The sequence below is a fragment of the Jaculus jaculus genome, chromosome 6 (assembly GCF_020740685.1).
Source record: "Jaculus jaculus isolate mJacJac1 chromosome 6, mJacJac1.mat.Y.cur, whole genome shotgun sequence".
In the NCBI taxonomy this organism is placed as follows: domain Eukaryota; kingdom Metazoa; phylum Chordata; class Mammalia; order Rodentia; family Dipodidae; genus Jaculus; species Jaculus jaculus.
Window position 1 is genome coordinate 96,959,153 of NC_059107.1, and position 25,000 is coordinate 96,984,152.

General features: G+C 50.7%; 2 protein-coding genes across 2 annotated transcripts; both read left to right on the forward strand.

Annotated features, from left to right (window-relative positions):
- Positions 1-7,852: 7,852 nt before the first annotated feature.
- Hoxc13 (homeobox C13) lies at positions 7,853-14,148 on the forward strand. Its single transcript, XM_004649910.2, has 2 exons — positions 7,853-8,579; positions 13,892-14,148. Exons 1-2 carry the CDS (start codon positions 7,853-7,855, stop codon positions 14,146-14,148), a joined length of 984 nt encoding a protein of 327 aa, XP_004649967.1.
- A 9,215-nt stretch (positions 14,149-23,363) lies between these two features.
- Positions 23,364-24,986, forward strand: Hoxc12 (homeobox C12). The gene is made up of 2 exons (XM_004649911.2): positions 23,364-23,970; positions 24,748-24,986. Exons 1-2 carry the CDS (start codon positions 23,364-23,366, stop codon positions 24,984-24,986), a joined length of 846 nt encoding a protein of 281 aa, XP_004649968.1.
- The last annotated feature ends 14 nt before the right edge of the window (positions 24,987-25,000 follow it).

Genomic DNA, 25,000 nt, shown 5'->3' on the forward strand with positions numbered 1-25,000 from the left:
CTGTGTGGAAGCTGTTTGCCAAGCTCCAGCTTGGTCAGCCTTAGTGAAATACAATACTAAAGAATTACCACGTGTAAATTTTTTTTTTAATCGGCGTATTAAAATAAACTACGGGACTCTAAAAGACTTGGGAGCAACCCAAAAAGAAAGAAAGAGTTAGCTCAGGGCTGACGCCCCGCCAAGTTCCCGATGGAGCCAGCTCCGTAGTGACTCCCTTGGCTGAGCAGAATCGCCATCCTGGCTGTACAAGTGACCCAAATCTCCCAACATCTGTGCAAGGAAACTGGGTTTAAAGGACAGTGGCAACTCTCGGATTCTGCCACGTTTGGAGAGGTGACAAATAGTTTTCACTAGGAAAAAAAAAAATCCTCCCAAGTGAATCAGAATTGCATGCTGCATTCCAACCCGATGTCTTTGTTCTCCCCTAAAATAATAATAATGATGATAATAATAATAATAATAATAATAATAATAAAAGACATATCTGCATTTACAAATGAGAGAATACCATTCCCACTTGAGAGCTAATGGCATCAGAAAAATAAAGCTCAGAGACTATCCAAGATGTCTGCGCCAAACACACATCTTTACCTATAGAACCACCCATCACCTCCCCCTCCATCTCAGCATGGGCATAAAGATAACTAAAGACCTTAAAATTTTAAATCAATCATACCTAGGTTGTCACAATCAAGGGAAATACTCTGTTTGAAAACAAAAATAAGTAAAAATTACCTAATTGTATGAGTATCTGGGAGCACATTTATATTAATATTTACCTAAAATTCCCTTAACATGTAACAAAGCAGATATTGCATACTTATTTGTCTAGAAATGATAGGTCTATAAACAGATGGGAGAGAAATAAATCTGTGTTACTTTTCTGGAGGAAAATTATTGATAAGGTAAGCACTAGAAAGAGGACTACAAGTGCTTTAAATCACAAATACAGACTGAAGCAAAAAGAAAAGAGAGACTTCTAGTTCTCACAGTGGGAGAGGAATTACAGAAGGTCACTTAAAGTCTCAGCCTGGCAGTGGTGGTGCACACCCTTAACCCCAGCACTTAGGAGGCAGAGGGAGGATTATTGTGAGTTTGAGGCCACCCTGAGACTACAGAGTGAATTCCCGGTCAGTCTGGGCTATAGTGAGATCCTACCTCGAAAAAAAACAAATTAAAAAAAAAAAAAAGTCTCTCCGAAACTTGAGGTTGATCTTTGTCAACATGTTACAGTGGCTCAGTCAAGGGAGAGATGTTAGTCTATGGAGAGAACAGGGGTTGTGTATTCACGGGGTCCCCCCCAAGCCCCCATCTTAACCCTGTTCTTCCTTTTCATGCTCACCCTTTTCATCACCTGCCCCAGTCAGCCAGCACTCCGGTTGATATGATTCACAAATGCCTCCATGCTGAACAAGTGCAGTGCATACCCTCAGCACAATCACTATCCAAAACCCACACCCAACAGTTGTGCTCCCCAGATGTGCTGACCAACATCAGATCCGAGTCTCCCAGGGTGGCCTCTGTGCCTGGAACGATATTTCCCCTTATCTGAGTTACATTTTCTCTTAACCATGAAAGTGAGGGCCCTGATATCTGGGAAGACGGAAAATGAATGTCGCCATCTTCCTTCCTAGTTCTTCATATTCTCCTGCTGCAAGCACGAGGGAGCTACTGGGAGAAAAGAAGTGCCTCTAAGACTCCTGAAAGAAGGGAGTATTTGGAGAAGAGAAGGTGTGAGGCAAAGAGAGTCAAACAGGCCCCGCCCCCAGAATGATAAATCCCTCCAGTTGCTAAACTTTAAATTATACTTCACCTATCTTTTACTTAGTCACTCTCATCAGGAATCTTGTTCTAGAAACACAAGCTTTCTTGTGTCTTTTTGCCTCATGTATCCCAGTACTAGTTGGTTGTTTTGGCAGCAAGGGTTAAACCCCTCTTAGTTAAGCCTTGACTCTCCCCTTCTTTTTAGAGATAGGGGATTGAAATTTCTTTTGATGGGGCATCTTTTAAGGGTTCTTTGACTTCTTGCATTCTGCCCAGTGATTTTCAGATTGAAATGTTCTTTTGCCACAATTGCTAAAGGTCTGGTCATACAGAGAGCTAGGCTGTCACCTATTAGCTTATTATTTTCTCTCTTCCTCACAGTGAAGCATACATACTCTCCACACCTTCATACCCCACAAGACTCTGGTTCCCACATCATGGTGGCATTCTGGGGTCTCTTCCTCTAGTAGAAGAAAAAAGACTAGACCTTCAGCTCTGCTTTTTACTTATAGCCATTCTTTGAAACAGGCTAGTCTACCCCAACTCAGAAGGCTATTGGATTGGCACCCACAATTCCTCCCTGCCCTAAGAAAAAAATACAATTTTTCATATTTCTTTTAAAGTATCTAAATCTTTCCTTTTTAAAAGTGGTAAGTTTGCCTCCCTTTTAGGAGCCCCAAACCCAAACTTTAAAAGATGAAGGAAATGATGGAAAGTGATAAATACCTTTTCCAGGCATTCAGTTTGTTGGCTTTCTGACCAAAAGGGGCCTTTGTTAGATCTCTGCAAGGAAGCCAAATCCAGCCCCCAGCAAACACTCCTCCACCTCTTCCCCAACCCCCTTAGTTCCCTTGTCTAACTTGAAAATGAACTTGGACTTCCCTCTCAGACAGGCCCTAAAACTAGGAGAGATTTTATTTGTCTGTTTCTGAAGGGCTTCCTAAAGGGGGGAGGGGCTTGGGGGAGGGGAAGGGGACAGGGGGCCCTTTCCTGCAGCCTAGGTCAGAGTGGGAGGAGATAACTGTTAATTTCTTAACGCTATGTTTATTCTCCGAACTTCTGGGGGGGGGGGTTGGGAGGGGAAGCAAGTGACTGAAATGCTGCCAGCTCCAGAAGGGAGGGAAGTGTAAAGGGTGGAGATTGGAAACTGGCTGGGGAAAGAGCTGAAGAGCGTTGGAGAAAGGGCTCTGGGATGAATTTGGAGGAGCTAGGAGCCTGGCAAACTGGGGAAGAATGAGCGGTTGGCCTTGGAGGTGGCTGGAAGGATCCCCCTGGAAGGAGCCACCTAACTTCCTCGGGCCAAACCCATTGTACCACCAGAGTCTGCAACTGAGGATAGGCTGAGGAGAATCCAAGAAAGGATTACTGATGGCCTAAACCCAGACCACTGTATGGATTCCTGCAAAGCATAGAGGAAAAGTTTAGGATCTCCCCAAACTTAAACCAGCACTACAAGTCCTAGTGAGGCAGCAAAAGGAGTAGATTTCCCTGGTGCCTAAAAAATTGATGGCAACTTTGATTTGTAAGAGTGTAAAACTCTGAAACAAAGCAAAGTGAGGCCTCAGCCACCCTTCAATCTGGGAGCCAAGGGAGGGAAAAATATAAAGTGGAAGGTTTCAGTCAGCTACTATCCAGGGGTGATTCTTGACCTGGGAGAAGAGGACCAGTGGTCCTTCTTTAAGGCAGAATTGTGAGGATGGAAAGATCAAAGTAGAGCCAGTTCCAAAGGGATCCAGGAGCCTGAGAGACTCTTGTGAGCTCACACTCCTAGGCTGTCCAACCTTCCAAAAAGAGGCAAGAAGCGACCTATTACAGGGCTCAAAAACACCAAGATCAGCCACATTTCTTTCTTTCCCCACTACTGTCATCCTTTAAAGTTCACCAGGAATTTTCTTCAAGTGTATGGATCTCTGTTCTCAAACATACATCCAAGGATGTCCCCTCACGGGCCTTTTATGAACACCGATTCTCTTCTTCAGTCTCAAGCTTGGATAGCACGGACCTGTGTCTTCTTGTCCACAAATCTCTTCTGTCTGGCAGCCAGGACCCTGGACAGGAAAGCCCCCCTCCCCACAACTCTGTGCCCGCCCTACAAGGCCCCAAGTCTGGGCCAGAATCCAGACCCCATGGTGGTGAGGCTCTTTGTTCTCCTACAGCCTCAGCCCACCCCCTCCTTTTTTAAAACTGGAATTTCTCCCATAAAAGGGGGAACTGAGCTCCAGTAATTTAAGCACCCCCCCAAATATGGAGGAAACAGCAAAAGAGCAAGAGGAAAATCATCTAATGCCCGATTTCCAAAGGAGAGAATCTCAGTACCGAACAAGGCACACACCAATTTCATTCCTTTCATCCTTCTTCATCTTCCTCGCCTAGAATTCAAGCTGCAACCAAACCCTGCAGCGTATGCATCAAGCTCACCCCTTCTGCTGCAAATGCTGCGAAGTTACACCTTCGACTTTGTCTTTGGTACGGTGGGCCAGAAATTCCAGCCACCAACTTCAGAAAGACACAAATATCTACCGCTTCATTTTCTTTGGGGAAGTTTTTGTGAGCAGAGAGCAGGATAAGAATGTGAATTACATGTACCTCCAGACAGATGAGCAGACGAGCAGGGGATCTTTATTTATATATAGAGGATTTGGGCAGAGAGCCATGTTCTTCGTAAACACACTTGGCTGTGTCCACAAGGATGTGCTGAAACAGTGCACGTATCTGCCCATATCCCTAACCCATAGGCACAGGGTGTCACATGTACACACACACACACATACACACACGTGAAAAGGCACATGAAACATATCCTTCATATGCTGGAGGAGTTGAACTTAGCTGAATGCGGTTGGTAGGAACACAGGACGCACAGATGCCTTGGAGAAAACAGCCCAGAGTCAGGCTGGGCTTCCTGAAGCAGCCGAAGGCCAGCTTCCATTTTCCTTATAGGCTTCCTCCTTTTTGCTCACTCACATAGCAGCTCAGCTACACACTCCCGAAGCTTCATATCTTCACATTTCTCTTGATTTTTCTCAAAACTTCCAGTCTAGCCCTATTGCCCCATCCATGAAGCTGGGTGGTGGAGGTGTGGGGGGGGTGGGGGTGAGCGGCTCAGCCCTGGGTGGCAGTGCAGGGCTTTCTAGGGTGCGATTGCCTCAGAGATGTAATTACTATGTTTCCAGTGGGGCATATTCTCCTGGAGTGTTTAATTTGATTTTGCTTGTGTCTCAGCAAGATACACATTTTTTTTTTCAGGGGAAGGGGGAGCTGCGACCCCAGACTTAAAGTTAATTAACCAACAAGGCTTTCCTTCCCACCTCCTGCCCGCAGGCGCTGGCATACACGCCGCGGGATCCTTGCAGCTCCAATTGCAGTGTAGGCACCGAAGGTCTTGTGGAACCAAGCTAAAAGGGAAGGTCGACACAAGTGTGGGGACCTCTAAGTCGCTTTTTGGTGCTTTAAGCCCCCAAATTTTCTCTTCAGGCCTCCCACTTCTCCAGCTCGCTCTGGGGGAGGGGGCTACATCTTCAGCTGATTTCCACGAAAGACGACTTTGTCTCCCTCTGTCCTCATGCCGCTAAATTTTGGACGCCTGGTGCCCCTAATAAATGGAATTGTAAAGTTGCTGGGTTAATTAAATCTATATCTCACTGCAATAGGAATAGTTAATGTCCTTATATAAACCTGGAAAAGAACATACCATTAATTTTATTTATCACTGGGCCTCCCTGCACCCAGATCCTTCCCGCAGTCATTCTGACCTCTCCTCCGAAAGGCTGAGGGACCAGCTTTCGGGTATCCGACGGAAGGGGAGTCTGGCTTTAGGCCGGGTCAGTACAGCTCTGGGGAAAGAAGCAGCACTCTTTGGGCCCTTTGTTTCCCTAGCATCCCCACAGAGCCCAGTCCACGTTGCCCCCTCTCTCCACATGAACGTGCCACTTCACAGAAGAGGAAACCGCCTAAATCTGCCACCCTCGCTGGAAACCCAGCAGATCTTCCCAGCCACCCAACCCGCCAGCCTGCCTTAGACAAGGGGCCAAGGTCACACGGTCCGGTCTAGACTTGGTCAGGCTGTGTTTGCTCTCCTTGTTTTACCTTGACCTTGGACCTCCAACGTCCAGCCCTCCAGTCCAGCTCAGCAAGACCCCACTGTCCACCCGGCTTATCTCTTCACCATACCCTCAACACAGGCAGGCTGGCTTTAGTGTTGTATGTTTTTTTCCTCTTCTTCTCGCTGCCATCCCAGTCAACAGCCTGTTTCAGAACTCTGAGCTGACCCTTCTAGTTGAAGATTAGACTGATAAGAACTCTCTTTCTTACCCTAACTCCCTGAAGCCTGGGTGCACTCAACCATCAAAGACCACCTTCATCCTCCAGGGAGGAGGGAGGCAGCTGTGGGGGTCTAGGGGCAGGCCGGGCCATTTATCTCATATATGAGGGGTCTAGTGTGTTTGTTGGGGTGGTGGGGTCTTACTGTGTGGTGATGACCTGTATAGGCAAGAACACCCAGCATCTAAAACCTATGGCAGAGGCAGGAAAGTGGGAGATGCTTCACTCTCTCTGCCTCTCTCTCTCTCTTTCTCTCTCTCTCTTTATTACCTCTTCTCTTCTGGGAGGCCCCGCCTGAAAGGGAACTTGGCTCAATTCCACGGAGATGCAAAGGGCTGACTCTACTGAGACCCCCCCCCCTCGGCCCAGCCAATGGGAGGGGGTAGGAGGAAAGAAGGGAGGCGGTCGAAAAGTCAGTAAATTGGTGCTAATTTTCCTTTGAAATAGGGGACACTAGGGCATAAAATACTTGGCTCTAAAAAGGCGTGACTGTGAGAAAGCTGTGGGAACTAGAGTAAGGCTGTTCAACAAGAGAACTGCGTGGATCTGCGCTGTGGCCCCTCCATCCTCATCACTCTATCCGCCCAGCCCCGCAGGGCTGCAGTTGGCCCTCGGCGGAGTCCAAGAGTTGCACCTGTGAGAGATCCCTCCGAGGAACAGCACGGATCCTCGCGATTTTCCGCATTTCCTTCTGCATGCCTAAAGAAAGAAGGATGTTGTAAGACATCCATGCCTTCCCTAGTCGGAATCCACCTCCCCGTTTCGACAAGGCTTCTATTTCCACTGCATGTTGAAATGTGAGCCTATTCTACTGCCACCTCCGCATCCCCTTTATTCTCCCTCTATTTCTGGCTGAGAACACTCCCTCGCCGCATTCTCATCCCATTCCAGGATGAGGTCTGTGTTTCGGGAACAGTCACATACGTCTACCAACCCTTTCGGATAACCAGCGAGAAGCGCGGAGGTCCTTTTCAGACAACTTGGGCTTTGGGGAATGTGGCTGAGGTCGGAAATGGAAACCGGGTCACTGCATCAAAGGCTGGCTGCGCGGTGCCGTGGGCTCATTTCCAGCCGCGAGCTGGAGCGCTCCGGCCTGCTTTCTAGTTGATCATTTTAAAATTCCACTTTCGCCCTACTCAGCTCCCAGTCCCAATGTACAGGTTTCGACCATCACGGCCATCGCTTGGGATGGGGGCTCTCTGTCTTGCGTGTGCGCATCTTGAGTCTAGGGGGCGGAGCCTGAGGACGGTCCTCTCCTCCTTAGGCCCCTTTGCGTCGGCTAAATTCAGCCTCCCCCGCCCCCCTCCGCCTCCTCCCTCTGGGGTTCGAACCAGCCGAGGGGGGCGTCGCCCTGTCCCTTTAAATCTCCCAGTTTACTCCACCTTTTCCCTTCCGGAGGAGCCAATCAGTTAAGATCTCATTTCTTTCCGCCCCGCCCCGCCTCCAGGGGAGGGAACCCCAGGAGACCCAGGCCTGGCATCACGTGCGCTACCGCAGTCACGTGGGAGCCAGAGGAGAGCGGAGGGGAGGAGAACCTGGGCCGGCGGATTTCTTAATGAAGTGTCTCCGCATGCGTAAAGAGAGTGCGGCGGCGAGGGAGGGGGAGGCGCCGGGAGGAGGAGGGGGAGGGGAGTGGAGGGGAGGGGAGGAGAGAAGGGGTGGAGAGGGAAGGGAGGGGGGATGGGGGAGGGAAAAAGGGAGCGAGGTGTCTCCCCAGCTCGCTGCCTCTGGCAAGTGGAGTTTTTAAAAAGCTCGAGCAGATCATGTCATGACGACTTCGCTGCTCCTGCATCCGCGCTGGCCGGAGAGCCTTATGTACGTCTATGAGGACAGCGCGGCGGAGAGCGGCGGCGGCGGCGGGGGAGGCGGCGGCGCGGGTGCAGCGGGGAGCGGCTGCAGCGGAGCGAGCCCCGGCAAAGCCCCGAGCATGGACGGTCTGGGCGGTAGCTGCCCGGCCAGCCACTGCCGCGACTTGCTTCCGCACCCGGTGCTGGGTCGCCCGCCGGCTCCTCTGGGCGCCCCTCAGGGCGCCGTCTACACGGACATCCCAGCCCCGGAGACGGCGCGCCAATGCGCCCCGCCACCGGCGCCCCCCACCTCGTCCAGCGCCACCCTGGGCTACGGTTACCCCTTCGGGGGCAGCTATTACGGCTGTCGCCTGTCGCACAACGTGAACCTGCAGCAGAAGCCTTGCGCCTACCACCCGGGTGATAAGTACCCGGAGCCGTCGGGCGCCCTGCCCGGTGACGACCTGTCCTCCAGGGCCAAGGAGTTCGCCTTCTACCCCAGCTTCGCCAGTTCCTACCAGGCGATGCCCGGCTACCTGGACGTGTCGGTGGTGCCCGGGATCAGCGGGCACCCGGAGCCGCGTCACGACGCGCTCATCCCCGTCGAAGGCTACCAGCACTGGGCTCTTTCCAATGGCTGGGACAGTCAGGTGTACTGCTCCAAGGAGCAGTCGCAGTCCGCCCACCTCTGGAAGTCTCCCTTCCCAGGTAAGGAAGGGGCCTGAGCGCCGCCGCCGCCGCCGCGGGGACCCCTCCCCGCCCTGCCTGCCCCGCGGCTCCGCGCCCCAGCCACCCCCGCCGTCTGGCCCCGGCGCGCCGGCTCGGCTGGGCTGTCTATGGAGCCGGCCGGGCGAGCTGCGCTGAGGAATGCGCTGGGGAAGAAATCTGCTCCGACACGTTCCCGGGAGCTGCCGGGTCGAGAGTGAAGCAATCAGAGGCGCCCGAGCGCCGGCTCGGCTCGGATCGGGAGCTCTCCACCTCCACCACCACTACCTCCTCCTCCTCTTCTTCCTCCTCCCCTTGCCCGATCCAGCCTCACTCAGGGATCCTGGCCCCTAAACCCTCTGCCGGCCAGGAATGGGTTGAGGTGGGTCTCCTGTGCCCGGAAATCTCAACCCCCTGAGTAATTGTGGGGAAAGATAACCCTCATCTTGCCCGAGTTTTCAGGCATTCACTAGATAGATGATAGCTTAAAAATAGAGGTCTAATTTGCCAATCTGAAGGAGCACACCTTAATTGCTTTCTTGGTTCATTTTTTTTTTTTTTGAATTTTTGTTGAGAGCGGAAGACTCAAAGATCACTGAAGAGGGCTCGCATCCTTTTTCTGGGATATGAAATGTTCTTTGCTGCTCGGGTATACTGAGCTCAAATCCTGTGAATGTTTCCACCACCAAGTCCCCTAGAGGAAGATGGGCTGCGAATGAGAGGTGGAAAAGGAAGACATGTGCTGAGTGCAGGCCCCTGGCCAGGGACCCCTTGGGTCTTGTCTGGCTGTGTATGGGAGGAGAGAAATTACTTAGACCTTGTTTCCTCTCTGACTGAGTGGGAAAGGATCCTGCAACGCCCATCACTCCCCAGAGGAGAAAGGCTAGCCTCAGATTTCCCCAAATCACACCAGTAGCTTTGGATTCTATTCCGAGAAATTAGGTTTTGTGGTTCGGAGAATCCAACATCTGAGCCTGTGCTCCCTGTGAGCATAACCCAGTGGAAGAAGGTCCTCCCTTCTAATGGCTGCATTGATCCTCAGCAGTCCAGATCAGCAGTAGATGTCTCTGCATACTGTCCAGAGAGGTCCTCCTAGCTCCACATGCTCAGCCCAAGAATGTTGTCACTGGAAAGCATAGACCCAGAGACGTCCTAAGAGTGGGCCTGAAATTCCTCTGCATCAGGGTTTGGGTACAGAGAATGCAACAAACAATATTCTCATAAATAATATGAGGTACACAATTCAGCACCAGAGACCAGCACAAGGCACTCGCTTCTGACTGCCAGAATCGAGAATATGATTTTAGTATGTCCGCACTGGCTGTGAGAATTTTATATTATACAATTTTATTGACTAGCTAATATCAAACACATAATGATACATTTCTAGAAGATGGGCTGTTCAGATGGACGTATTATACTGTATTATACAGAGGTCACTCTTTGGGATCGCTTATCTCACTGAACAGCAAGTTCTTTTAAGAGATAAGGATCCGCCATCAAGAATCCTTGGAGCTGTGGAGCTGATGGGCCATGCCCAAAGGGCCCGGTGGACAGGGAAGCAGGTGCCTACCAGGCTCACTATGGACGGGAGCACAGGCCTAGAGCAGTAAGCATCCGGTTCGGTTCGGAGTGAAGAGAGGGGAGGCAAGAAGCTTCTCCAGTCACATTGGAAAGAAGCTCAGAATTATCTTTAGTAAAATAAACATCTCAAAGAGTCTCAGAAAACAACAAGCTCTGCTAAAAATAAACATTTTTTGATCACCTCCTAGAGAAGGATATCTTTGAAATAAAGAATACAACTCAATTGAGATTTAATACACTTGCAAATTATAGCAAGGAGGTGGTCATAAAACCCAGAGTGCCTCTGTGGCTCTGCTTGCACTCCCCATGCAGAAATAGACTGGAGCTGTTGTATGTCAGTACCTGCAGAGGTCCAGGCAAGAAGTAGATGAAAAAGAAATTATCTTCAGACACCCTCCATCTTTCTACCCACACAGGTCTTTCAGAAGAAGTGAGATTTCCAGATAACTCTGTCTATGCAATTGTGGTTTGCTCGGCAACATCTAGGCATAAACACCACTGTCTCTCTTCAGCGCCTCTGGCTCTGAGAAACCTCACCTATGATAGTCTGGGCTAGTGTGGGTGATGGAGGCAATTGTTCACAAAGATTCAGATAATTAGGGCTGAGCGATGTTGTGGCTTCTTTCTCCCAATTATATAGACCCTTGCTTCATTACTCAAATGTTCTCTCTTTCTCTCTCTCTGTTTTTCAACACCTCTTTTTCTTACTGAGACTGGCAGAAATTCTAGAAAAGAATTACAGGGAGAGTGAGAGGAAGAAAAAGAGGAAGAGAGTCAGGATTGAGAGGGAGAGAAAAAGAATAGTGGTTTGGGGGACCATGCTACCAGCCGCTGGTGATAAACCTTTGAATTTAAGTTGAAAAGAGACACTAGCTGGACAAGATAGTCTTCAGAGCCCAGAGCCTGCTAGTGAGGTAGGTGGGCTGTGGGATCCTGTATACTGGAGATAGCAAAGCACTGTTTTGATTTTTATTTCCTCCTCAAAGGTGTTAAATCAGGCTCCCAGGTTTGAAGTGGTTGGAATAGATAACCTGGAGAGAGACTAGGGAAAGGGTCATTGGGAAATTCATATCCAAAACCCTACTCACTTTAGGCAGTGTAAATACAGCTCAAGGTCTAAGACACCAGATTTCCTTGCATCTGTAGGCCCTGCTTCCTTTCCAGACAAGATAGACAATGAGATGAGGGCTTCTTTCAGAAGGTGAGGCAGGTGCTATCTCTCTAAAGGTCAAAACAATCTGCAGTTCAGTCTGACTCAGGAAAATTTTGGTCAAGCCAATCCTTGACATCCCATAGAGAAAAATAACCATTTAAGGCCAGTTGTCTACTTTTTTTTTTTTTCAAGGTAGGGTCTCACTATAGCTCAGGCTGACCTGAAATTCACTCTGTAGTCCCATGGTGGCCTTGAACTCATGGCGATCCTCCTACCTCTGCCTCCCAAGTGCTGGGATTAAAGGCATGCGCCACCACGCCCGGTTTCCAATTGTCTACTTTTAAAACTGATTTTTTAGTATTGTGTTATTAGGCCTTATTGGAAATTTAGAGTTGGAGTTTTAAGGAGCAAAACCTGGTTAGGTAATTGTGAGGTTTTACAGAAAGTAGAGTTTTAAAAAATCAATCAGGAATAATAACTTGGCTAATTCAGAAACTAAAACCTACTTTCATCCCACTTTGCCCTCCGGCAAAAACAGAGGTGTTTTAAAGAAGGTTTTATTAGGTGGCCCATTTATATTTTAAAATGCATCATGTCTGTATGTGGAGAGTCAGAAAAGTCTAGATTCAAAATTTAGTACTGTCATTTAAGTTATTTTACCTACTCTAAGCCTTTGATTTCTGATTTTGTAGAATATGTTTAATAAAATAAGTCTGAATAAATGTTCTTAGGATTTAAAAACAAACAACAAAAGAACCTCATAGTATTATTACTTACCCCATTCAGGAATTTTTTTTTCTTGTCCTAGAATCATTACCTTCCCAAACCATGGTTGCATCTATAAGGGCAAAACAAATTAAAGAATGAGGTCTTTAAAAGATTATCTTGTACTAAAAAAAAAAAAATCTATTTTAGCCTGACAGATTTTATCTGCTAAAGTGAAGTTGTTTTGTTTTCCAGATTTAAAAAAAATATATCTTGGCTTATTTACACAAAGGCAGAGAAAAGTGACAAGTTGGACAATTTTCCTGAGAAATTATCACCATGGAGGCAGCCAAAGCAGGCCATGGGAACCTCTCTCCTATTTTCTTCCTGGGCTCTTTATTTCCTCTCTGCATTGATTGTGACCTCTTCTCTTCCTCTTCCTGTAGAGACAGATATGAGTCCCTCAGAGAGGGCTATATACCCATTGGGCATGATATAACTGAGGTGTTTGGAGAGTGTAAAGAAAGAAACATTTCAAGAGATGCTCTCTACCTTCCAGCTGGCTAACAATTCCAAAGGAGGGTCAGAATGAAGATGAATCCTCAGATTCATCTCCGTTAGCAGCTGCTCCACTTAGCCTAACAATTACATACAGAAACCAAGGGCTGAATTACTCAGATAATCTCCCTAATCCTCCCACTGTCACCTCTCACTATCAGGGATGAAGGTGAAGAGGAAGACAGATATGGGGGACATACACTGTGAAGTGCTCCAAGCCTGAAGAAACTGAACTGGCGGTGACCAGGTCAAGGCTTAGGGTGCTCAGAATGTAAAGGCTTGCCTTTAGCCTTGAAAGAATGAGGGGAGGAAAAAAAAAAAAAACAGAATCTACTTTTTTGTTGGGGTGGGGGTAGGACCTGGGCATGCTTACAGGGGCCTGACTTGATCTGCTAGAAGCAAGATTCCCTGGGTGGTGGTTCACAAAACCGAGTCCCAGTTCCAAAGAGATTGATCCCCAAGCAGGCTTGCTTCATCTCTCAAGTTGGTGCCTCCTCTGATTCCTAGTGCATGGCTAGTGCCCAAGGGCCTGAGGATCCACTTCAGGGCCTGGGCTCACTGAAGCCATACTTTCCTCAGGCATATAAGAGAAATCGTTCCTGTGATCATGGGATGTATTATAAGAGAATGCAGGCTGATAGGTACTCAGATGAGCTAACTGCAAGCCGAAGAGATTTTTCTGAATGAACACCCACACTCCTACAGACATGGCAGAACTGGAGTGGAATTTGGAGGGTCCATTCTGAGGATCCAAGGTTCCCAATAGTGTGCAGAGCCATAGTGGAGACTTAGGCAAAAACTGAGGGAAAATCAGTAATACTAATTCTATGTTTAGTTTTAAATGACATTTTGTTTACCTTGGGGGTTTTTTGGGCATTCTTTTTGACCTTTTAAACACTGCATTAAAATATTCTCTTGGCTGAGCATGGTGGCGCCTTTAATCCCAGCAGGAGGCAGAGGTAAAAGGATTGCCGTGAGTTCGAGGCCACCCTAAGACTACATAGTGAATTCCAGGTCAGCCTGGGCCACAGTGAGATCCTACCATATATATTGTTTTTTTTCTTGACTTTTTGGAGCCTCCTCCCTTAAAGTTTATGCCAGAGACTAGTATCCCAACAGCCTCACCCAGTTCTTGGCCTTGCAAAGGATTAGGGGTTTCATCAAGTAGAACAATGTGCCGGTGGTCTGGTGGTCCGGTGGTCCGTGTCCGAACTCTGTGCCTGGGCAGGCAGCCTAGCAGAGGGACAGCATCGAGGTGGGCTGGGGTGTAGTCCCGCACCTCACCTCCTCCCGTCCGCCTTCTCTCTCCCCCCAGACGTGGTTCCCCTACAACCCGAAGTGAGCAGCTACCGTCGCGGGCGCAAGAAACGCGTGCCCTACACTAAGGTGCAGCTGAAGGAGCTGGAGAAAGAGTACGCCGCCAGCAAGTTCATCACCAAAGAGAAGCGCCGGCGCATCTCAGCCACCACGAACCTCTCGGAGCGCCAGGTCACCATCTGGTTCCAGAACCGGCGGGTGAAAGAGAAGAAGGTGGTCAGCAAATCGAAAGCGCCTCACCTCCACTCCACCTGACCGCTCACCAGGCCACCCGCCCCGTCTATTTATGTCGCCGCTTTGTATCATAACCGAACCCGTGGAAGGACGCTGCACCGCACTGGTGCAGATCAGTATTTAATCTTAACAAGAAAGAGGGAGAGTGCTCCAGGAGGCAGTCTCCGAGGCCGTGCTCAGCCTTACCCTACCCCCCCACCCGACTCCCAGTCTCAACCCCATCTGTACCCGCTGAGCATCTGCTCTTTGGAATTGGGTCCTGGTGGGTTGCTGGAGGAGGAGTGCCAGCTTCCACTCCCCCTGGCCTTCGTGGCTCGCCTCACCAGAAAGCCCAGTCATTCGTCCAAAGCAGAGAGTAGGGGGAATTCCAAATGATTCACTTCTTCCTCATCCTATGTCTAGGATTGTAGAAGACCCTGCTTCAGGGGGGCTTGGGCACAGGATTTGGGGAGCCCATGATTTCTTTCCAGTTCCTCTTACTTCCCTCATCCCTCCACACTCCATACACAGGTTTTCCCAGTTATGATTTCTGTGCATATTTTTAAAGTCATGTTAATAATGATTCTTAGGGGCCTGGAAGCAAGACTGGAATACAGAAGACACTTGGAGTTTGTAGGGTTTCTTTCTTTTCTGTTTCAATAAAAGCAGTAATTGGTGCAGCCTCTAGCCCACCCCTACCCAGCAACAATTTCCTGGGAGGTGCCTTTGACCCACTGCTTACCCTGCTCTGTGCTCTCAGTTCTGGGGAAATCCAAGGAAGACAAAAACTCCAGCCACAATGCTAAGTGCGGCTTATCTCTCCTCTCTTTCTGTCTTGTGCTAAGATTTGGAACTAGGCCAGGCCCAGAATCAAAACTTTTCTAACAATGAGTTTCTCTTTCAAGGGGATGGAGAGTGGGTCCCTCAGCAGAGTCCCTGTTCAGTCACATCTCCATCAAAGATAGCTCAACAGAGAGACCTCACACTTTCACTTTGACAGATTTCCTGAGGAAACCTTGAGCTGGGAGACTAAAATAACTGGCCCCAAATAAACCAGCTAAATGGAGACTCTGCCTAATTCCCCCCTCCTCAAAAGCCAACTTGGTGCTGTGGGGTCCCCCTCACCTCCTTCCTTCCCACTGGCGCATTACAAAACAGTGTTCTTTTGAAATGTCCATCAGAAATAGGCTCTTTTTTAATGTTGTGTATCTGTATATAGTATTGTGGTGTCTGAATGACAATGTACTGAATGCAAAAAGAAAAACCCAACAAACCTGTTTTTAAAATAAAATATCTCTTTTTTTTTTGCCTTGATTTTATTGTTCAAATTCCTTCCTTCCGAAGCCCCTCTGTGCTCTGGCTCTTCAGGGAAGGCAATAATGCCCTGATTCAGCCTGGCTGGGCAGGGAAAGAATGTAGACATCACCCTTAGCCCGGTAGTTCCCCAACCAATTATTTTGCTCCACTAAAGTTTTTGAGCTATCTGCGTTGTCTGTAATATCTAGATAGAGAAATTTTCCCACCCTGTTACCCAACTTAGATGTTGGGTAAAGGAAAGATGTGATCTCCATCATTGAAGAGGGCTGAAATTGGATGTACTAAAAAAAAAAAAAAGTATATTGTTAGACAGTTTGTAGCTGGGGGTAGAGTGCTTACCTCATATTTGCAAAGGCCAGGGTTTGGTCCCTAGCAATAGGGTGGGGAGTGTTTTTTTGGTGCTGAGAAGGCAGCACCTCAGCTGGGAGCTGAGAGGGGCGCTTGCAGCAGAGGGGGTAGTGAGCTAACCTGAAGTTCCTGGGTTCCTGCTGCCCCCGGGGGGTTTCCAGATTCCTGTGGCTGATTCAGAGCTGGGGTTGCATAGTCTACATAGGGCAGCTTGGAGATCAGCTCCCCCTTACTGCATTCTTTTTTGCTTCATCAACTTATACAGAGAGGTGTGAAGGCCAGGGCCCCTTGAGCCTCCAGTTTGTAAAGTCAGCCCCCCTTCTACTCTCTAGCAGTCCTGAGAACCCCATCTTCCAGGCGATCAGGAGCCTGTGTAGATGCTGCCACTAATTTGTTTCCCTTGTCGCGTCTGTGCCTATCTCCCTATCTAGTGGAGTTAATGAGATCGTTAAGTTGTCAGGTTAAGAGACTTTTAAAAAGCAATATAGCCTAAAACAATGTTATCTCAGATTAAATCTTTACTGCAGCAATTTTTATTTATATATAATATTTCTCCTCTCCCGAGAGACAGACAGACTGGAGGCATCAGGTTGGAAATCAGAGTTCTCCAGGATTTGCTTTGCGTGATGGGGGTGAAGCTTTTACATTATCATTTAAATAAATAATTCTGGAGCTAAAGCATGCACGGAGTCTGAGAGACAAAGAGCCTGCAAACTTCAGCCTCTTTGGAGGCTCAGCTACTGAAGTGACTGCCAGTCCTCTTTTCTGTCCTCTCTGTGTTGACGACCAAGGACCATCCACTGGACAGTGGAAATTGGAGGGAGTAAGTGAATCTCCCGGGAAGAAGATTCACTCTTAATTTCCTCTCCCCTTCCTTCAATCAACCAAACCAGCCTCTCCAAAAGCCCCTAGATCTCTCCTGACACAGAAATAATTGAAAACTTAATGTGTGTGTTTAGTAAGAGAAAGGAACAAAGTGGAGAAGAAACCTGGGGCTCTTTTGACGTGGGTCCTTAGGCCTCTTGAACTTTTGTGGTACTTCCATACACAGATGTAGTAGTAGTTGGGGACTCAGTGGGTAAAGCGAAGTTCAGATTGCCCTAAGTGAGCCATCCACTTCTGCACACAAGCCCACCCTCAATCAAATGGGCAAATCTTAGCCTGTGAGGTGGCATACATACAGTTCATCCAGCTCCTAAGAGGCCAAGACAGGAAGATTGCTTGAGCTCAGGAGTTCATAGCCCAAATGGACAACATAACAAGACCCCTTCTCAAAGAAAACCCACCCTAAGGTTCCAGAAGTGGGTCATGGAAGAGAGAAGAGGAAACTTTGTGCAGGCTGATGGAGCACACTGGCTAAGGTGACGGAGGATTGTAGTTCCTCTGAGTGCCTGTGATCCCAGTGTGCCAGGACATTTACAAAGAAGTCTCACCCCCTCATTTAGTTACATATACAGGGTTGATTTTTAAGAATTATCATGCCTGGATTAATTTTGTAGTTGTATCTTCCATCAGAGTGAACACATTGTATGAGTGTGTGTCAATATATGTGCTGGAGAGGCAAAATTGAAAACCATATTATTTCCCTGATTGTGTTGTTAGCCCTTTCCTTCTCCTACGATACTGTGAGATTCTTGTGAAGGGGTGTGTATGTGTACAAAATACATGCACATTGCATGTGCGTGTAGATTTTGAGCAGTGAAGAATGTCTTGCCTGCATGTATATAAGTGTATAAAAGAGTATTGTTAGCATTGTGAGTATTGTGTAGAGTGTATTTTTTTATTTACACCTATAAAAAAGCTTCCTCTTCAAGGCCAGTCTCCTAGTGTTTGGTTGGAGTAAGTCCGCTTGAGAAGGCAAATATGAGGGCACAAGGGGTGAGGGTTCTGAAGGGCTGTGAACGCAGAGCTTCCCCTTGGAGACAGAGGGGCCCCGAGGCTCCTGTTATCTTCATCATTAATCTGATGGCACCCCCAGCCTCTCCAACTTCCCAAGGCCAAGGCTGGGGTGTCTAGGAGGAGTCTCATAGGACTCGCCCTTCAGGGGTTCGTCACTTTCTCAGGCTGCTAGAGAGGGCTCAGCAAGATCTTTTTCTGGGTTTGAGGAAATAAAAACCTTCCCCATTTGAATTGGTTTCAGACCTAGGGCAAGAAGGATAGGCCTTCCAGCCAGCAGTCCCACAGCCAGGGAACCCACCTGAGGGAACAAGGCCAGCAATTCTCTCGGAAGATCCCTGCTTCAGTCACCATCTTCTGCTGAGTTTGGTCCACAGGCGGCTGGGCCAGCAGTGGGGATGAGGTGGGGTAACAGGCCAAGTAGATGTAAGGCACCGCCATCTCAGTAACAGGCCCTCCTGTTGGAGCTGGGGTCCCTGCAGCAGCCCCCTCTGAGGAGCCATCCTGTTCAAAGGAAAATCCCCCATCCCAAGACCGGCCTGAGTCTTTGCATGATATCAGAGCCCACCCTCAAGAAAAGTCCAAGCGCAGATGAGTATCTAGACCTGCGGTGGGGGTGGGTTGAGGGGCCCTGGGGAGCGAGGGGCTTCTGGGAGAAGGAGGAGGAGGAGGGGGCCGGAGCCTTTTCACAACCAACCAGGCTCTTCCTCTTTTAGCCTTGACCGTGACTAGGTCTTTCTGACCTTGACATCACTGGAGCACAAGGAAAGGGGGAGGGTGGAAAAGGCCTTGATCTTCCGGTGGCCAGAGGAGGGGAGGGCCGCTTGCCCCCTAGACGCGCCATCCCCCTTCGCGCCAGAGCCCTCCGCCTCTGTTTACACACAGAGGAGGTGTCGTCTCCAGTCTAGACAGGGGCGCTAATAACGCCCATAAAAGGCGGCCTCTCCAGAGATGCTCTGGCAACTCAGCTCCCGCACGCCGGCCTCTGGCCGCTCCCTCTGCCTCTCGCGCCCCGCCCCTCGGATACCTTGGCTGGGCCTGCGGGCGGCCTTGGGGTGAGGGGGGGATCCAGAAGGTTTCTAGAGGCTGAGAACCCCCACCTTTCGCTCTCCAGAGCCTCTTCAGTCTCCAAAGGTAAGTGGATCCCCCGTTCTCCCAGCACAGTAGCCTCGGGGTTGGCCGCGTTTCCCACCCTCTACTCAGCCTCCTGTTCCTGCCGCCGGTTGTTCTAGCCCTAAAATGTACCCCTCGCTTAGAAGTGCAACACTGAGTTTGGAAACAGCGGGGTAGCTGTTTCTAGCAAACCTCAAGTATATATCAGGCCTTCCCCAGAACTGGACCTTAGCCAGTGGACACTATCAGAGCCAGAGGGCCCAATCAAGGAAATACTGCACCAAGGCAGTGCTCACTGCCCCTTCCAACCCAGCTTTGAAGTCCCTGGATCCCACAGGCCTAGGGCTCTCCGCTGGTTATAGGCGGCTGTGGGTGTGGTGTTTATGCGCTTTTTTTTTTTTTTTAACTTGGTCCCCACACCTTGCCTGACACTCAGTAATTCACTAGGCGAGGAGATCCTCTGCTGGTGGAGGGGGAAAATGTCAGAGCAGCGGTTCTATTTAACTGTTAGCACGCCACTGAAGGGGAAGATATTCTCATTTGGAGCTATTGAGTGAGGAGTGTGAAGAGCTAGTCCCCCCAGATGCTCATGCCTGGGGGCTTTCACCCCTTCCCAGTTTTCTGAGTGGAAATTGGGTTGGGATCTTTCTGTGGGAGGGGATCCAGAGGAGTTCTGAGCCTGAAATCGCAACATATCCCACCTCACAGCTGCAGGTCACTAGAAAGCAGCACTGGGGAAGAGATTGCCCAATTTGCTCCTTGGGTTCTGGGTTCTTTCAGCAATAGAGGGAGCCAAGTGGGCTGCAGCCCTTAGAGGAGCCAGTGAAGTGATCAATTAGGAGACAGAGCCCCCTATCTCTCCTCACTATCCCTGTATGAATCCCTGTACAGGTCCATCTTAAACCTGAACTGCCCTAAAGTGACCACATAAAGAAGGCCAAGGTGGGGGGCGGGTGGAGAACAGGCCTTCCCAAGCTGTTACTTCTCCCATCTCCCCACACAGCTCCTGCCTACTCCCCAGGCTCTGCCTCATTTGCATACGCAGGAGGAATTGCAATCTGCGAACTAGACAGTGACCTTGAACTGGTTCTCCATGGCCTCTGATCCCACTGAAGAGGAGGCCATCCAGTACCAAATGTTTCCCTGGCCTTAGGCTAGCAGGACAGTCTGAGGGTAACCTGCCTAAGACTATTCCCATCACCACCCATGCCTCTCACAGTGGCTTTACCTCAGCCCCTAGATTTTGTCATTAACTTCCGTGGGTGCCTGGTCGAGGCCAAGTATACAGGAGGGATGGATGCACAGACAAGAAGGAGTGAGAGAGCTGGAAAGAAGAAGGGGCATCCCGCTGGTGGATGATTCTGAGGGGAGCGGGTTGCCTGGGGTCTTCAAGGAAAACCCTGAACTGTATCCTTGCATGCAGGTTTAATTAACCTCTGAGGGAGTGAATAAGCCATGGTTGAGCCTGGCCCGCTGTGTTAGGAACCAGTGGCCTAACAGACAAGGCTTTCTGGCCTTATGATTCGATTTAAAAAAAGAAAAAAAAAGCGGGAGAGTTTTGATACCCCAGTGGCTCTGCTGTTGACCAGGGAAATTTGTGTGTGGGTAGCAGTTTGCGGGTGGATCAAACCAGGCTAAATGCAGCTGTCCGATGCCTCATGTCATCACTCAGCCTGAGGCAGCTCCTGGGAGCAGCTCTTGATCAGGCTGGATTGAGATTTGAAGCTTCGCACCCTAGCCTCCCGTCGGCCCTGGGGATCCAGGTTGGGAATGGTCTTTTTTGTTTGAGCCCAGTTCTGGAAGGCGCGCCTCAGCCGTGAGCCTGGCAGGTTTACTCAGAGATAGATGGGAAAATGGACGCCCAGGTTGCCTGGGTCATCGGGTAGGGTCCTGAAAATCCCTTTAAGGCTTTGGGGAACAGCAGAATTCTGGGGATTCGAATATTGCTGTTGGCCCTGGATAGCTCTTCTTGAGAGAAATTAGGATCATTTGCACCAAAGGAAGAGCGCTTTGTGCGTTGGTCTGTGCCCAGTCTGAAACCTGGAGAAAATGGCAGGGAGAAATGTATGTCTGGAAGAGGAAACCCCTCACCCCATTCTCATCTTCCTGGAGCTGCATCTGCCGCCCTGTGGCCGCCGCTCTGATCGGTGCTCCACGCTCTGACCCTGGAGGACGGCGAGAAAAGCTCCCGGCCTCAGATTTTCAGTACAGGGACAAATGCGGAGAAGCCAAGACCTTATTCCTGGGGTCTTTTTCCTAGGACATTAGTAGGATCCGGAAAGGGGACAAGAGGGGACTGCATTTCACGAAGGCTTGTGATTATTGGGGGTGGGGGGTAGGAAACCAGCTAGGCTTATCCGTCACCACCAGCCAACAATAGCGGCTGCGCGCCGCCGAGGCCTGGAGAGCCTGGGCGTAGACCTCGCTGCCAGCGCAGTGCTTGGATTGAAATCAGTCATAGTAAAGTCACACCCTGCTTATCTTTATGACCCAAATAACCCTCAAATAATTTTTTTTCAAAAAGTAGATTTTTTTTTTCACTCGTGCTCATTAATGCACTGTGAGAAAAAGGGAAGTAAACGAGATGTTGGAGCTGCTGCGGCAGGAGGTTTGCAGCTGAGGGGTCTCCTCTTTGCAGCCCTGCAACCCCTCCTCAATGAAGCCGAGCAGGCTGGGCCTCCTCCGCGACCCCCGCTCTCCCCACTACCAGCGGAGGTGGACTGCGGAGGCTGGCATCCCACCCACTAGGTGATTCGGGCCCGTGGGCCAGGCGCTGGGCGGGCTCTTGGGGGCGGGAGGGGGCGGCCGGGCAGCCTGGCAGGCCCGGGGCGGGGAAGGAGAACCGGCCAAGCGGGGCGAGGGCGAAGGCGAGGGGCGGGCGCCGAGCTGCGGGGCCGCGAGCCGCGCGGGGCAGGGCGGCGCCCGCGGGGACGCATTTCTGTCGGAGTAAGCGGCTATGGTTTGGGACGTGAAATCGCTCCGGGAGCCGTGGAATTCAAAGAATCTGCGTTTCTCTCCGCCGCGTCCTGCAGGGGAGAGAGAGAGGGGCGGGAGAGAGTGGGAGGGGGGAGAGGGAGATGAGACTGTCCTGCGGTTCGGGCTGCTTTTGTAGCTTGGCATATTTAACTCGCATATTTAACTTTCACCTACACGGGGTTCTTTCTCTCAGTGCTTTAATTTTCTCGTCAAAAAAAAAATTCTCGTGCTTTTGAAATTTACACGTCGTGGAACTATTTACCTGACCTTACACTACTTAAGCCGGTGCCTCGGATGGAAGTCCAAAATAATGACATAGAAATATTGGTGCGTTCTCTACTACATCTGCTTTGAGGGGTATTTGCTGTGCGCACTACTTGGGATCCCAACGTGGGTTTGCAGACGCTGACTGTCATCATTGGCCAACGCTGGGTTCTCAGCCTTCTCTGGAAGAAGCGCCTAAGAGTTGCACCACAAATATAAATATAACAGCCCCTCCCCAAGATCCACAGGCCTTTCCCCCCACTCAGCCGCTCAGGAGGCAACCCACCGCGGGGCTCTGCGCTGCTCTGTGACGGTCCCTACTGCAGGGTTGGACGGTGGACGACTCCTTTGCGCTACGAATATGGCATCTTTCAGGTTGGCCAAATCCTGCTGGAGACCCACGGTCTCCTGCCACAATTATCTGGGATCCTCCCCCCAAAAGCTCCTTAGTCCCTTAGCTGTCACAGCGGAAGAACAGTTTAAGCCACCCCAGATTTTTAAGAGTAAGCAGGCGGAACCATACCGACTCGGGTGCCTCTTTTTGCGGCATCCTTCCTCTACTGGTGGGTGGAGGTGTGAAGCTGGAGAGGCTGTGGGCTGGGGCGGGTGTTGGCAGAAGAACCGGCTTTATCAATTGTCCCCAAGCCTTTCTTTGGTGAAAGGATCCCCAACATCTCCTCAAATCCCCAAGAAAAGACGCTGAAGAGTAACGCTGGGGCGGCAAGGCTGCGCGAAATAGCTGCAGGGAAACCTGTCCTTACCCCCACTTCGCCTCTACTGTAAATAAACCCTGAGCCAAAGGGCTCATCCGTCTCCTTAAACAGCCAGTAAACTTTATATGACACAATATCTAATAGTAATTTATTGGGGAGATATTGTAAATTCCAACGGTTTTAGTTAATAAAGAAGCTAATTAAAGAGGGACGGGCTGTACTCGGCCAGCTGTTGGTGATAAGATAATACATCTGGGGTGGGGGTGCAGGGTGCAGGGGTGTGTATGTGCCGATATTTTTTGGTGTGACTTCCCCCCCCCCCTTGCCCCGCGTTGGACGATCGCTTCACTATCTGCACTAGGTTTTATATGGTTAAAAAAATCCAGCGAATAAGTCTGCCCCTGCCTTTCGTCCCCCCACCCCACCCCACCCTACCCCACCCCCACCGGGGCTTGGGGAAGGGGGAAGTTGGAGTTGGTGCCGAGTGGGGGGGGGGTCGGCTGTCCCCACCCCTCCCCCTGGCGGCGGCGCCCACGTGAGCAGGGCGGCCAATGGGTGGCCGGTGCAGGTTTAACTATGTTTAATGTCAGATAGCAATAAAGTAGAAGCTGCCGGTCGGGCCCCGCGGAAATGGGCGAGCATAATCTCCTGAATCCAGGGTTTGTGGGGCCGCTGGTGAACATCCACACGGGAGACACCTTCTACTTCCCCAACTTCCGCGCGTCCGGGGCGCAACTCCCCGGGCTCCCTTCGCTGTCCTACCCACGTCGCGACAACGTGTGCTCGCTGCCCTGGCCGTCGGCTGAGCCGTGCAATGGCTACCCGCAGCCCTACCTCGGCAGCCCGGTGTCCCTCAACCCGCCGTTCGGCCGCACGTGCGAGCTGGCGCGAGTGGAGGAGAGCAAGGGTTACTACCGCGAGCCGTGCGCCGAGGGCGGCGGCCTGAAGCGGGAGGAGCGCGGGCGCGAACCGGGGGCCGGGCCGGGGCCCGGGGCGGCGCTGCTGCAGCTCGAGCCGTCGGGGCCGCCCGCGCTCGGCTTCAAGTACGACTACGCGGCGGGAGGAGGCGGCGGCGGCGACGGCGGCACGGGACCCCCGCACGACCCGCCTTCGTGCCAGTCCCTGGAATCCGACTCCAGTTCCTCCCTACTCAACGAGGGCAACAAGGGCGCGGGCACGGGCGACCCTGGACCCTTGGTGTCGCCGTTGAACCCAGGCGGTGGGCTCTCAGCCAGCGGTAAGGACCCCAGCCCACTCGTGTGGCTCCCTCCGACTGGACGTCGTGCCAGGGCTGGCAGGGTTGGACTGGAGCTAGGGGTGACTGAATGTGTGGTGAGCAAGTACTTCTTTAAAGAAAAAAAGTACAGGGCGGGCGGGGGGTGGGAGAGCCCTATAAACATGTAAATATCCCCATAAAAGAACTGGAGAGATTTCCTTTTTCATTCCCAGAGGCTGGAGGGGGCCGGGAGCATAGAAGAGCGGGGATGGGGTTTGGAGGTGGGGAAGGAGATCCGGGTTCTTGCTTTCCCAGGCGCCTCTCCCTTAGCCGGCCCACAAGCCCCCAATTACCGACAGGTATTATCTTAAGCAGCATGGCGACACGGTTAACTCTTCACCACTTGTCCACTCCGTGTTAACTAATGGAGATCCAGTACTGCAGGATGTGGGAAGGCCGGCCCTGGGGGTAGGGGGGGGGGAATGAAGAAAATGAGGTAGGGGTTTTGGAAAAAGTGGACAGATAGGAACATATAAGACTTTGGCTCTTACCGTAGGAGGTAGGGTTGAGAAAGCAAGGACAAGGAGTCACAGAGAAGAAGACCGCTGAGGTGGAGAAAATGGTGGGGACGGGCGTCTGGGTAGAGAAGACTCTTGGGTTGCCAGAAAGCAAGAAGGTAGATGAATGGTCTAGGGTCTAGTATGGGGCCAAGGTGAGAGGGTCTGGGAATTGGCCCAGGCCACTGGGATAGTCACCCCTCAGATCCTGTGGCCAACCCTGCGGTTCATGTCTATCCAGGCGCGCCCTGGTACCCGATCCACAGCCGCTCCCGGAAGAAGCGCAAGCCCTATTCGAAGTTGCAGCTGGCTGAGCTGGAGGGCGAGTTTCTGGTCAACGAGTTCATCACACGCCAACGCCGGAGGGAACTCTCAGACCGCTTGAATCTTAGTGATCAGCAGGTCAAGATCTGGTTTCAGAACCGGAGAATGAAAAAGAAAAGACTTCTGCTGAGAGAACAAGCTCTCTCCTTCTTTTAGGGGGCAGGACACGG